At 51.8% G+C, this 13,525-nt stretch overlaps 1 protein-coding gene across 1 annotated transcript in view; it reads right to left on the minus strand.

The window, feature by feature from the left end:
* Positions 1-6,970: 6,970 nt before the first annotated feature.
* The window catches only part of CFAP77 (cilia and flagella associated protein 77), a 132,343-nt gene continuing 125,788 nt past the window's right edge, over positions 6,971-13,525 (minus strand). Inside the window, exon 6 of the mRNA XM_084798607.1 lies at positions 6,971-7,494. Within this exon, the coding sequence (XP_084654733.1) occupies positions 7,372-7,494 (123 nt within the window). The 3' untranslated portion in view covers positions 6,971-7,371. The remainder of the gene's footprint in view (positions 7,495-13,525) is intronic.

The raw sequence follows: 13,525 nt of genomic DNA on the forward strand, positions 1-13,525 counted from the left end.
AACTGAGGCTCATGGCACCCACTTTCTGCGGTTCTTCCCAGGCATCTCCTGTTGGTTGTGCCATTGATAGTGTCACGGCAGCCACTCGTGTCTGCAGACTAGAGCCCCGGGCTTGGCTCCCCAGCCCCAGGAGACAGCACTTCCCTCCTTTGCCCAGGACCTTCCTATGAAAGCCAGTTGTTAGGGTGGCGGGTTGGGGGTGTAGGTTAGGCCTGGGGGCATCTCTATACTCTCAGGCAGATGGGTCTAAAAGGCTCTGGACCAACAGCAAGCCTTGAGGCCAGGCTGTTCTCAATTCTTTGTGCTTGTTGAGGTCACAGCCCTTGGGGAGCCCCTGAAACCAGAAGGACAGCAGTTGGTTTCTTCCTTTCCCCGTTCCCTTTCTTCCTCCTAAATCTGTGCTTCATGCTAGATGCCAGCAAGTCACAGGCTGTCACAGAGGGACCCATTCTTGTATGGTCCTATCTAAATCCCCTTCATAGCACTGAACCGGGGCTCAGTGGTAGTGAATTTGCCTAACATGTGTGAGGCCCTGAGTTCCAATCCCAGCACTAAAAAGAAAAAAGAATGCTTTGTTTAGTTTGTCACCTGAATCAAAAGCCTCGCCGCCAGGGCTGGGGACATGGCTCAGTGGTACAATGCTTGCTTTTCATGGGCAAGGCTCTGGATGGAGTTTGGGGAGAGCTAGCTTAGGGTTTGTTTGTTTCCCCCCCCCTCCCCAGCCATCATGTGTGTTTTCTTTCCCCTTACTGAAAAGCCCAAGCATCAAAGGATTTTTTCTCAGGGAAAGGAAATGAGGACAGTGAAGTGGTCCACAAGGATAACTGGGAGAGAAGATGCTGAAGACACAACCCAGAGCAGTGTGGCCACAGTGCCGGCCCAGCTCAGCACCAGGGCAGGGGTGTGACTGTAAGGTGGTTCTGTCTCTGCACCCCTCTGTCTACGGCTTCCAAGCCAGCACTGGTTGGGGGGCTAGGAAGAGCTTCTGACCTTGGACCTGCTGCTCTCATGTACTGGGACCCAGGCATGCACCTCTCTATCAAGCCCTGGCTTGGCAATCTTAATTTATTTAAGAAAAAATACCAAGTGGGTTTTGAGACAGGGTCTCACTACACAGAACAGGCTATCCCTTTTTGTTTTTGTTTTTTGAGACAGGGTTTCTCTGTGTAGCCCTGGCTATCCTGGACTCACTTTGTAGACCAGGCTAGCCTCGAACTCACAGAGATTCACCTGCTTCTTTCAGATGCGTGTTTTTGTAAAGTGCAGTATGACATTGGCATTGAACCCAGGATCGAGAATGTCAGGTTAGGCCCTCCCTGGACCTAGGGTTTAACATGTCTCAGGCAACGGCCGGGCGTGGTGACACACGCCTTTAACCCCAGCACTCGGGAGGCAGAGGCAGGCGGATCGCTGTGAGTTCGAGGCCAGCCTGGTCTACAAAGTGAGTCCAGGACAGCCAAGGCTACACAGAGAAATCCTGTCTCAAAAAAAAAAAAAAATCTCAGGCAAGTAGTAGACATCCACTGATGCCTGTGCTTTCAGAGAATCCTTTGCTATTCAAGTTATATTTCACAAGCAGCTTTCTTTTCTTCTAGTTAAGAACATTATTATCTGGGGGATGGGCTTTTGTCCAGTTTGGGAGTGCTTGCCTAGCATGCTCGAAGCCCTGGGTTCGATCCCTGGTACCAGGTTAAACCGGTATGGAGGCCATGTCTGCAATCCCAGCACTCAGGAGATGGAAGCAGGAGGACCAGAAGTTCAGAGTTACTCTTGGCTAAATAGAGGGGTCAAGGCCAGCCTGGGCTACATGAGACCATGGCTCGAGGAAAGGAAGCCTACTATCTAGTTATCCCAGAGAAGGGGAAAGTATGAATGATGCTCGTTTTGGATCTGGAAATTAGACTGTAGGCAGTGGGGACCAGCACAGGAGGAGACGGGGCCCCACATGCTAGCTGTCTGTTCTAGTTTTGCTGGAGTGGTACACCAACCCCCACAGCACTCCTTGAAGGTTCCAGGTGGCTCCTTGGGACTCTTTTTTCTTCGTGAGCCCTTCTTTCAGGGGCTCCATCCCAACACTCCTGTACCACAGGCCCACACATGCTGTGTCTTTCCGCTGGATGCACATCTGCTTGGCACCACCTGCCCCCACCTCAGAAAGCAAGTCAAAAGATCTTCTAAGCAGTCCAGGGCGGACTTCATGCCTCCTCGTGGCTCCTAGAGATAGTGTATACACACCAGTGACAAGAGACCAACCAGGAGGGAGAAAGCTCCCAACTTCTAACTGATGGTGTTGGAGGACAGCCAAAACAGGGGTTCGGTTTGACACATGCCTTCAGGACACCTGCACTCACACAGCATTGTTGGAAGAGGACCTAGGTTGGAAAGCTAAATTTGCCATTTGAACACCCCTAGTTGAGAAGTCATTTTAGGCGCAGGTTCTGGGATGATGTGTAGGGATTCTTAGTAAGTCAGTTTTCGTGTGTGTGTGTGTGTGTGTGTGTGTGTGTGTGTGTGTGTGTGTGTGTGTGTTGGGAGAAAATGGGTCAGAGATCAACCTCATGTGTTATTCCCCCGGGAGCCACCCACCTATTTTATTTGAACTGGAGTCTTTCCATGGCTTGGTGAGAGCTGGCCAAGTAGGATAGATTTCTGGCCTGCAAACTCCAGGGATCCACCTGGACTCGCCTCCTCGACACTGGGATTAGATTTTGCTGGCCCATGGCTAGGTGTGCTGGCACACACACCTTCATCCAAGCACTTGGGAGGCAAAGGCAGTCAGATCTCTGTGATTTCGAAGCCAGCCTGGACTACATAGCAAGCTCCGGGACAGCCAGGGCTACAGAGTGAGACCCTGTCAAGGAGGAAGGAGGGAGAAGAAGCAGGCAGTACTTATTTTTTGCAAGATAAGCAATTTCTGGCTATAGCACCTCCCTAGCCCTGGGTTCTAGTGTCTTTTGAACATGAATTTTCAACCTGTGAAATTGCTGGGAGAACTGTGGTAGAGGTAGGCTAACGAAGTCAACAAAATGAATTCCCAGTGCCAGCAGGGCCTCTCTATGCTAGATCAACAGGGGGCAGGCAGCCGCACTCCAGCCCCAAGCTAAGCTCAAGTGGAGGCAGGCCTTTGCCTCATGTGACAGGATACTTGAAGCAATGGAATCAGACCAGACCCAGATGTGGGGCTCTGTATAGGCTCAAATAATTGATGAGGTTAGAGGAATCAATCCAGCGCAGCTCAAGATGCGGGGCCAGGAATCTCCGCAGCGTTTGCCTCTGGCTCTCCAGTGGGTGGCGCTGTAGGACAAGGAGCGGAAGGTCTTCACTGAGTTCCCCGAGATCTGGCCCTGATCCTTAGTGTGACCCATGATGACAGCACCCAGCCATCTGTCACAGGCCCCACAAGTGACTCAGTGCGCAGGCAGGGCAAACGACAGCTGAACAAAGAAGACACAAGTAGGTGTGTGCTGGCTGGGCCCAACCACTGTACAGCCAGGTCCAGGGCTGTGCAGTGGTTAACCCCATCCTCGGTACCTCAAAGACCAACATTTTTGGGGTGAGTGTGCTTTGGAAAATCCTCTGGCTCCCAATACAGTCGCTTCTCTTGCTAAGAGATGGCCCGGTCCCAATTATCTTATCCTTGCCCTGTTGGTCCCTTTAAACATGGGCTCAGCCTACATCCATCGCAGGACTCACTCATCCCCAGTCTTAGTGCAAGGGAACAAAACCTCATGTTCACCCCCCCCCCCCCCCCCCCGGCTTATCGCGTCAGCACACACTACGCATTCTTAAAGGTCCCGCCACCTCAGCTGCGATGGGTCAGGATCCTGCCTCACACTTGGGCTCAGACGTTAAGACACTTGCTCCAAATTGTGCTAGCTGCGTGATCTTAGCCACGGTGGCCTCCAATCACTGGCTCTGTGGCTGACTCCCCTCCCTGGCTCACCTCTGCATTTCCACTAGCCCCTCCCCCTCAAGACTCGGGATGGCTGTAGCCAAGTGAGCCAGGAGACCTGTTTCCCTCTGGGAATGAGAACAGGGTTCAAGCCTATAGATAGTAAATTCGTCACAGATAGTAAGTTCATCACAGATAGTGAGTTCATCACAGAGAGTAAGCCACACTGAGCCAGATTCCCAGAAGGGTCTGTGTGTAGCTGCTAATGGGCTGCAGCATAAGTGCTTGCATACGTGTGTGTGTGTGTGTGTGTGTGTGTGTGTGTGTGTGTGTGTGTTTGCATGCCTGCTTATGTACTGCTTGTATATGTGTGTACAGGTGTGTATGTGGTGTATGTACCAATGTAGAAGCCTACTCGATTGGTAGTACAGCACCCATCCAGGCCCAGGGGATCTCGAATCAGTGACCACGGTGCAGACAGTCCTGGACATCTATCTATGACCCATGGGATTTGCCTCTGGGGTCTAAGATCCCTTCTGAAGAGAAAACGCAACCAGTAAGCCAGGAAGAAACTGGAGTGGGGTCCTGCGCTGCAGAGAAGTCACACAGGCTGATGGGAATTTACCTGGGGCTGTTGGAGGAGGGACTCTGAAAGACAAGGAAGTAAGATCTGAAAGGCGAGGAGGAGGCAGGTGACAGTGAGGACCTCAGGTGCAGCAGGCGGGGAAGGAAACAAGCTTTAAGCCCGAGGCAGAAATGAGCAGACCCAGAGGGGAAGGGACAAGAGGTAGGAGGTGATCAGGTAGGGGGTGATTCTGGTGATGGGCCTGGGGGACCTCACCTGCTGGGCCCTGCCTTTTCCTTCAGAAGCTACAGAAGTTGAAAGCCTGTTCAAGAGCTAGCGAGAGGAGGAGGAGGAGCAGGGACCAGGGGAGTGGTTGAGGGGGAGTCTGAACTTCTTTGCGTTGGGATGCAAGTCAGGTGGAGGAAGTGGAGCTGCAGACGCACAGGGCTTCTGGGGCTCCGCTTTGCAGACAACACCAGCAGTCTCCTCATAAATCACATCCACATAGTTCTCATTTCACTTCTGTTTCTGCTTTTGTGTTTGTTTGGAGACAGGGTTTCTCTGTGTAGCCCTGGCTGTCCTGGACTCACTTTGTAGACCAGGCTGGCCTCAACTCACAGAGATCCTCTTGCCTCTGCCTCTCTTGAGTGCTGATATTAAAGTTGTGCATCACGATGCTCAGGTTTTCTTTTCATTTTCCCTGAGACAGGGTCTCTCTGTGTAGCCTTGGCTGTCCAGGAACTCTGTAGACCAGGCTGGCCTTGAGCTCACAGAGATCCACCTGTCTTTGCCTCCCTAAGTGCTGGGATTAAAGGCATGTGCCACCTTGCCTGGCTCTCTTTTCTTTTTCTAAGACTTTGTCACACGAAGCTCAGGCTGGCCTTGAACCTACTATGTAACCTTGATCCTCATGGCTCCGTGTCCAAGAGCTGGGACTATAGGTGTGCGCCTCTGTATTGGGTTTGTGCCATGCTGGCGATTGAACCCAGGCTCTGTACATGATGGGCAAGCACTCTACCACCTGAACTGTGCCCTAGAGGCATGTGTGGGGTAGATGTGGGAGCTAAAGGGGCCTGAGCAAGCGGAGGTTTGAACTTATGCAGCTGGGTGCATAGTATCACTTATGACCTGTGAAGACAGAGGAAGCAGGAGGTTTGGGGGGAAACAGTGTTCTGTATGTATGGGGTTGGGTTAGAAATGAATAAATGCCAGACTCTCAATTCAGGTGTTAGCTGGGTCGGGGCACAGGTGGCAGCAGGGCGGGGGCACAGGTATGTCCTGAGAACTTCAAGATGCCTGGAGCTCTGTGGTGGTTTGAGTAGACGGGGCCCCCATAGGCTCACAGATTTGAATGCTTGGTCAGCAGGGGGTGGCACTGCTTGACTGGGGTTAGCAGGTGTGGCCTTGGTGGAGGAAGTGTGTCGCTGGGGGGTGGGGGGGGGTGGGGCTTTGGGCTTTCAAATGCTCAAGTCAGGTCCAGTGGCTCTTTCTTTCTGCTGCCTGTGAATCCAGATACAGAATTTTCAAGCTCTTTCTCTGGTACCATGTCTGCCTGCATGCTGCCATGCCTCCCACCATGATGATACTGGACTAAACCGCTTAAACTGTAAGCCAGCCCCAGTTAAATGTTTTCCTGTATGAGAGTTGCCTTGGTCATGGCGTCTCTTCACAGCCATAGGGACAGTGACTAAGACTGGCTCTTAGAGTCTCAAAAACTGGCCTGTTGGGGCTGGGGAGATGGCGCAGCAGTTAAGAGCACTGTCTGCTCTTCTAGAGGTCCCGGAGTTCAATTCCCAGCAACCACATGGCGGCTCACAACCATCTATAGTGGGATCTGGCGCCCTCTTCTGGCCTGCAGGGCTATGTGCCGATAGAGCACTCATATACATAAAATAAATAACTAAAATCTTAAAACCAAACAAACAACTGGCCTGTTGGAGGAAGGCCCTGTGGTATGATGCAGAGGTATACCTTGACAGGCTCTGTGTGGCAACATCCACGTTTCAAGTTAGTTTGTTCCCTTTACAGTTTGTTGTCAAATAAAAACAGCAGGACAGGAGGACAAGTCATCTTTTAAATTTGAAATAAATCAGTTTGTAATTTGTGGAAAGAAGCCAAAGACGCCAGAGAAAGATGGGATTCAAGGTCCTAGAGATATATTCCAAGCTCTTCAGCTCCTTGCACCCCACAAGGCAGTCTCTTTTGGAGGGGTGAGCGACAGCCAGGTAGTCTTAAGAAGTCCATGCTGGTCTGTCTGATTGACAGAGCCACAGCACTGGGGGGGGGGGGGGGGGGTGAGGTGCTGGCCCTGTGTAATGAACCACAGGCTCTTCCTGCTGTCAGGGGTCCCAGAGAGAGAATCCTGTCGTGTCGAGACCCCAGCCATCCCCAGAAGGGCAATTAAAACTCATGTTTGGAATAAGAAATGAGGGCTTTCAAAGCCTGCGGTGTTACACTCTATGCAGAAAATACACAGGTCGTTCTTGGCGCCTGATAGGCAGGACCGTGAAATCGACTTTTAGCCTGGATTTATTTGTTTCTATTAAAAACTATATTTTTCAGTTTAAGACTTGCAAAGAGGCAGAGTGAGGCTCCTGGAAGAGGAGGAGGAGGAGGAGGGGAAAATGGAAGGAGAAAAGGAGAAAGAGGACGAGAAAAACTTTCAGGAGAATGACAGTGGCTTCCTAGGCAGAGGGAAACTGGGGGTAGGGCAAGGCTGGCATTGGTTAACAAAAGGGTGGGGCTCAGGGTTCTTATAAGGAAAATAAGTAACCTAAGACTTGAATCGGGGGTCCCTGTGACAAAGAGCTGTGTCAAAAGGTAGGAATATCTTCCTGGAGTTTGGGAGAGGGAAAGAAAGGGTTTTGGGGGGGATTTTTCTACTGCATCGAGGAGGCTCCTCCTGTGGGAAGGGCTAGGGGTGCGTGTAGTTGCCCATCCGTAGGGTTCCCTGGCGCACTGCATACTCTTCCTTGTGGGCTTTGAGGGCTCTCTGTCGATCGGCCTCTGTGGGGAATGTATCAAGATGGGACGCCACCTGTGGACAGAGGGAAAGGACAGGGGATTGAGGCTTAGTCCCGCGCTGCCCTGTCCCTCCCCGAGCCTCAGCTTTAGGGTACTAAGGAAAGCAGCTGTGGGGAGTGGGTGGGTATGGGGGGTAGGGAAAGTGTGGGCTCTAGCTCTGGGCTTGGAGGAGCCAGGGCAAAGGCAGCAGTTCCCAGCACCCACGTGTTAGCTCACAACCATCCATAACTGCAGACTCAGGGATCCTTCTGGCCTTCTTGGATACCAGGCACACACATGGTGCAGGCATACATGCAGGCAAAACACTCATACACTTAACAATACAGCTTTAAAATCTTAAACTAAAAAAAAAAAAATGGCAAGATCTTGTGCCTTCAGTTGCTCGGCTTGCTCTTCCCTCTCCAGAAATAGGGGCAAGCTGAGAAGCTGTCTCCTCCTTTGCTGCCCCTGGACTGGATAGTTCCAGATGCTGGGAGACAAGCCCGCCACGCCCCCAAAACCAGTGCAACCTCCCCAACACAGCAGTTCTCCTTGGGATACCATAATGGCCAGAGAGTGTGGGCTGTGGCTAATGTGCCTCCTCCCTCTCTCATTCACCCCCCGTCTTTTGAACACAGCCCTGGGTCAGACACAGAGGCATAACACTGAGGACCACGGAGGACACAGATCCACCCCTGCAGGAGAGCAAATGTCACCCAACAAGTTCCACGTTCCTTCCTTACCGCCAGGGAGGGTCAGCGTATACAGTAACAGCCTGAATCCAAGGCTGGGAGGGTTCAGAGGATGGGTCCCCAGAGAAGACTTGGGGCGAGCTGGATGTGCAGGGCGTTCCGAGGCAAAGTGAGGACATGCCTGCCTACTCAGCTCAGTTGTGGCTTTAGGTCAAGATGGGATGGCCGAGGTAGGAGGCTGACACATTTTGTACTGTCAGGAGCACTGGTGGCCTCAGGATAAAGCGGGGCCTCAGTCAGACATGAGGTTCCCCTCAACAGTGTCAGCCTTGTAGGTTTGGGTCAGGGTTAGCAATCAAGATGTGTGTGAGTGTGTGTCTGTGAGTAGGTGTGTGTCTGTGTGTGTATATGTGTGAGTAGGTGTGGTGTCTGTGTGTGTATATGTGTGAGTAGGTGTGTGTCTGTGTGTGTATATCTGTGAATGGTTGTGGTGTATGTGTGTGACTGTGTGTGTATGTGCGTGTGAGAAACATATGGGCTGGTGCTTGCAGAAGCCAGAAGAGTTTCTCTGATCCGCTGGATCTGGCGCTAAAGGTGGTTACGAATCACTGGGAACTGAATTTGGGTCCTCTTAAAGAACAGCCAGCTCTCTTAGCTGCTGACTCATCTCTCCAGTCCCTTAGAAGGAGCTGTGACATTTTTGTGACAAGGTCTCCCACTGAACCTCACCAAATAGCTAGGCCAGGGGTCGGCCTGCCTCTGAACCCTCCCCTGCCCAGGACTAGGGTGTCAGGCGTGCACAATCACAACTGGCTCCTGCACCGTGGTTCTGGGAATCCAAGCGCAGCAACGGGCACTTTACCCACTGAGCCATCCTCCACCATCAGCACCAGCTCACAGCCTTGATGTAGCAAACGGTGAGAGGGGCACCCAGGGAAGAGGATAAAATATCAGAGAGAAAGAAGGAGAAGAAAGGAGCTGGCAGGGAGTCTCCGGCTCAGCGCCCAACAGTCCTCAGAGCAGGGGTCTGGCTGGCCCCACAGGGGACTGATGGCAGAGAAACCCTTTGCTTCCAAAAGACAGTTGAAACCTCTCAGCAAAGTGATATAGGGAGTCTGTGGGCCTTGGGCACCCAGCTGAGGGGTCCTCTTAGGACTCCCAGTCTCCAGGAGGCACTCTGAGCATGGAGCTCTGTCCTAGTAGCTGGTTATCAGTCTATTTTGCCTTTAAAATTATAAACAGTTTACTCCTATTATGTTTCGATAATAGTATCAACAGGCACAGTTTTACAAAAATGTTTAACATTGTGCAGAATATTTTTCCTTCCTCCAAGAAGAATCTTCCATGGTGAATGGTGGCTCACTCCTACAATCCCAGCCTCTGGGCAGGCTGAGGTAGAAGAAACTCAGACCTGAGGCCAGCTGGGAAAATTAATGGGACCTTGTTGTGTTATCATGTTGTTAAATATTTATTTATTCTTCTTTTATGTTGTATGAGTGTCTTGCTTGCATGTATGTTCCATCATGTACATGCAGTACTGGTGAAGGCCAGAAGAGGGTGCTAGATCCCTTGAACTAGTGCTATAGGCAGTCGTGAGCTGCCACGTGGGTCCTAGGAACCAAAGCCCTGACCTCTGTAAGAGCAACCAATGTTTTCAATTGTTAGAATTATTATTTATTTTTATGTGTGTGGGTATTTTGCCTGCATGTATGTCTCCACACCACATGCATGTGCCTGGTGCCCTTAGCAGTCAGAAGAGGGTGTTGGATCCCCTGGAATTGGAGTTACAGAGCCGCCATATGAATTCTGGGACTTGACCTCAGGTCCTCTGGAAGAGCAGCCAGTGCTGTTAATTACTGAGCCATCTCTTCAGCCCCGCAAAGCTTGCTTAGCTGTTGAACCATCTCTCCAACACTTAAGCTTTGTTTTAAGATCAATAAACATGGATGCTGAGAAGGCTGAGGAGTAAGGCGCCTGCTGCCAAGACCGATGACCTGAGATCCATCCTCGGACCCCACAGAAAGGTGAGCGCAGAAAACCTACTTCACAAAGTTGTCTTCTGACCTCCACACACATCTTCATCACATACATGCACACAATTATAACATTTAAAAACACATGTGGTAGCCGGGCGTGGTGGCGCATGCTTTTAATCCCAGCACTCGGGAGGCAGAGGCAGGTGGATCGCTGTGAGTCCAAAGCCAACCTGGTCTACAAAGTGAGTTCAGGACAGCCAAGGCTAACACAGAGAGACCCTGTCTCAAAAAAGCAAAAACAAAAACAAAAATGATGTGGTTTTGTAACACTGAAAAATAAAAAATAAATTTTGAAAGAGAAAAGAAGGTGCAGGAATATGGCTGCACACTTGTAATCCCAGCACTCTGGTGACAGCGGCAGGAAGACAGACTTCAAGGCCAACTGGACAGAAGATGGCTTCCTCCATTGCCCCTCGATCTAGTTTATGAGACAGGGTCTCTCATGGACACGAGAACACACCATTTTAGCTCGGCTGGCTGGCTTGGGAGGTTTGGGGAGCCACCTGCCTCTGCTTCCTCAGCACCCGCCACCTTCTTCAGGGGTGCCCTGGGGATTCTAAAGCAGGTACCCAGGCTTGTTCAGCAAGTATTCCTGCCAATGAAACATCTCTCCAGCCCAGAATAGTACTTTTGCCTGCTGGTTGGTTTGTGTGCACGCACGTGCGTGAGTGTGTGTGTGTGTGTGTGTGTGTGTGTGTGTGTGTTCTTGTGGGTATGGATGCATGGTATGAGGGTGGAGATCAGAGGACAGCCTTGGGTTTGGTCACTGGCCCAGCACTCCCCCTCAGAGGCCAGGCCAGCTGACTCCGGCTTCCATGGATCTGCAGGTCCCTGCGTCTTAGCTTACCATCGCCCGGCTGTTACACATGCATTCTGGCAAACATCTTTACCAGAAGAGCCATTTCCCAATCCTTGGCATTTCTTTAAGTGACAGAAGACACAGAGGAGGCCATGAAAGAGGCTGATGTGCTGGACCGTGGCCCAGAAATGCCAGGAGCCACAGAACCTGGAAGAGGAGGCAGGATGGAGCCTCTCCCAGGACCTTTGGAAGGAGCCCACACCTTAGCTTTGGATTTCTGTTCTTCAGAACTGTGAGAGAATAACTTTCTATTGTTTAACTCCCCGCCCCAAATTTGGGTTGATTTGTTACAGGAGCCTCTAAAAATGAACCGAGAGCTCAGGGCATCCTGGGCACTCCCACAGGAGTTGGAGGCCCCACAGATCTGTTTGGCTGACTCACATACGGCAAGAGAAGGCCTATTAGGCATGTTCTTTTGTGGGTCCTAAGGTGATAGCACAACTAGTGTACTGCCCGGTTTCGATTGTCAACTTGACATAACCAAGAAATCGCTTGGGAAGAGAAACTCTCACAAGAGCTTGCCTAAGTCCCTTTGGACTGGGCGCATGTCTTCATGTGAGAAGACCCAGCCCACTGAGGGCAGCACCATTCCCCAGGAGGGGCTCCTGAACGGTGTAAGCAGAGAGAGCGAGCCCAGCACTACCAAGCTCTGCTCTTGACTGCGGATGCGACCAGCTGCTCCAAACTCCTGCCTTCCTTTCCCTGCCATGATGGACAGCAACCTGGAGCTGGGAGCTCATCCTCTCCCTTAACAGTGCCCCTGTCAGGGTATTTAGCCCAGCAACAGAGCCGAAACTCCACAGTCCGTAAAGTGTTTGCCTTGCAAGCAACAAGAGCTGAGCTTGATCCCAGCACCTACAGACAAACCAGGGGTGGGGGTACATGTCTATAACCCCAGAGCTAGAGAGAAAGAGACAGGACCTGGGGCTGACAGGCTAGCCTACTTGAGGAGTCCCAGGCCCCAGGGAGCAGAGGCTGAGAGACGCCTCAGCAGCTGAGAGTACTCGCTGCTCTTGCAGAGGACCATGCATTTAGTTTCAAGCACCACATGGTAGGCAGTCCATAACCACGTGTAACTCCAATTCCAGGGGATCTGATGTCCTTGGCTAGCATCCAGGGCGCAGATGCATGCGATGCACTTACATACGTGGAGGCAAAGTGCTCACATACATAAAAGAAACGAAAACTTTACAGATAACTAAGGTAAGCATCAACTAAGGAGAAAAGACACCAGAGGCTGACCTTTGACCTCCACATGCACACACAAACGCCCACGCACAGAGACATGTTCGTTTTGCAAACTCCGCTTAGCAAACAATCCCGCTGAAGCAAAAATACACGTCAATCCATCCATCTAGAATACATGATTAAGCACCAACTGCCTGCTGTGATGGTTAAACTCATATCTCTTTATAGCCCTGGCTGTCTAAGAACTTCCTACATAGACCAAGCTGGCCTCAATCTCCCAGAGAACCACCTGCCTCTGCCCCCTGATTAAAGGCATGCGCCACCTCACCCAGCTAAGCCTTCATGTCATCAATCCAAGTTCCAAGTCACCTGAGCTTACTCACTTGGCGTTTGGGGCATAGGAAGACCTTCTCAGAGACTGGCCATGGGCATCCCTCACCTGCTCTGCCCTCAGCAGCACCAGGCTGACTCTGGGGCAAGCCCCCAGCACACCACTGTAGGACAGTCTCTGTACTGGACCCCCTCACAGTGGTAGCTTGGGTGAGCATGCACATGGAGCTCCGGGGTTCTTTGAGGCACGATCTTTCAGCGCGAGGCCTGGCCCTGGAGAAATGGTTAAGCGGGGTGGACCCAAGAAAGAGAGGAGTGGATCGAAAAGATGGGGTGGTCACTGAGGGTGAACCTGGGGCCCCTGGGAGGGAAGGAAGGCTCTCGAGAGGATATAGTGTCAGCGAGGATGCGAGGGAGTGTAGAGCTCCTGGGCTTGGAGTGGCCTGTGGAGGAGACTCACGCTGTTTCGTGGCCAGCCCAACGCAAGCAAGTGGGTCTCTAGAAAAAGAAGTCACCGGCTCAGCTGAAAGATGGCTCTTGCCTAGCAGGCATGAGGTCCTGGGTTTCCCCTAACACTGCATAAACTGGACAATGTTATTTATGGTGGCACATTCTGGCAAACCCTAGCACTGGGGCGGGGGTGGGGGGGCATAGGTTGAAGGGTGGGGGTGGGGGTGGGGGTTGAAGGGTGGGGGGGTGGGGGTGGGGTAGAGGCAGGAAGATCAGAAGTTCCAGGCAGGCTCTGGGGCTGCGCTCCCCTCTTCCACGATAGCTCCCCTTACAAAGCCACCTGCCACCCTGGAGGACCCTGTTAAGTATCACCCCACCCCACCCCCTCATGGTCATGACCGAGAGGCCCCAAGGAGCCAATGATGGAGAGCCAGTGGTGTTAGGAATTCCTTCTGAGATGCTTCTAGATTAAGCCATCTTCAGTCTGCCTCTGCCTGGAGCTAAGAAACT

The sequence above is a fragment of the Acomys minous genome, assembly GCF_964271855.1.
Source record: "Acomys minous genome assembly, chromosome: 10".
Classification (NCBI taxonomy): Eukaryota; Metazoa; Chordata; class Mammalia; order Rodentia; family Muridae; genus Acomys; species Acomys minous.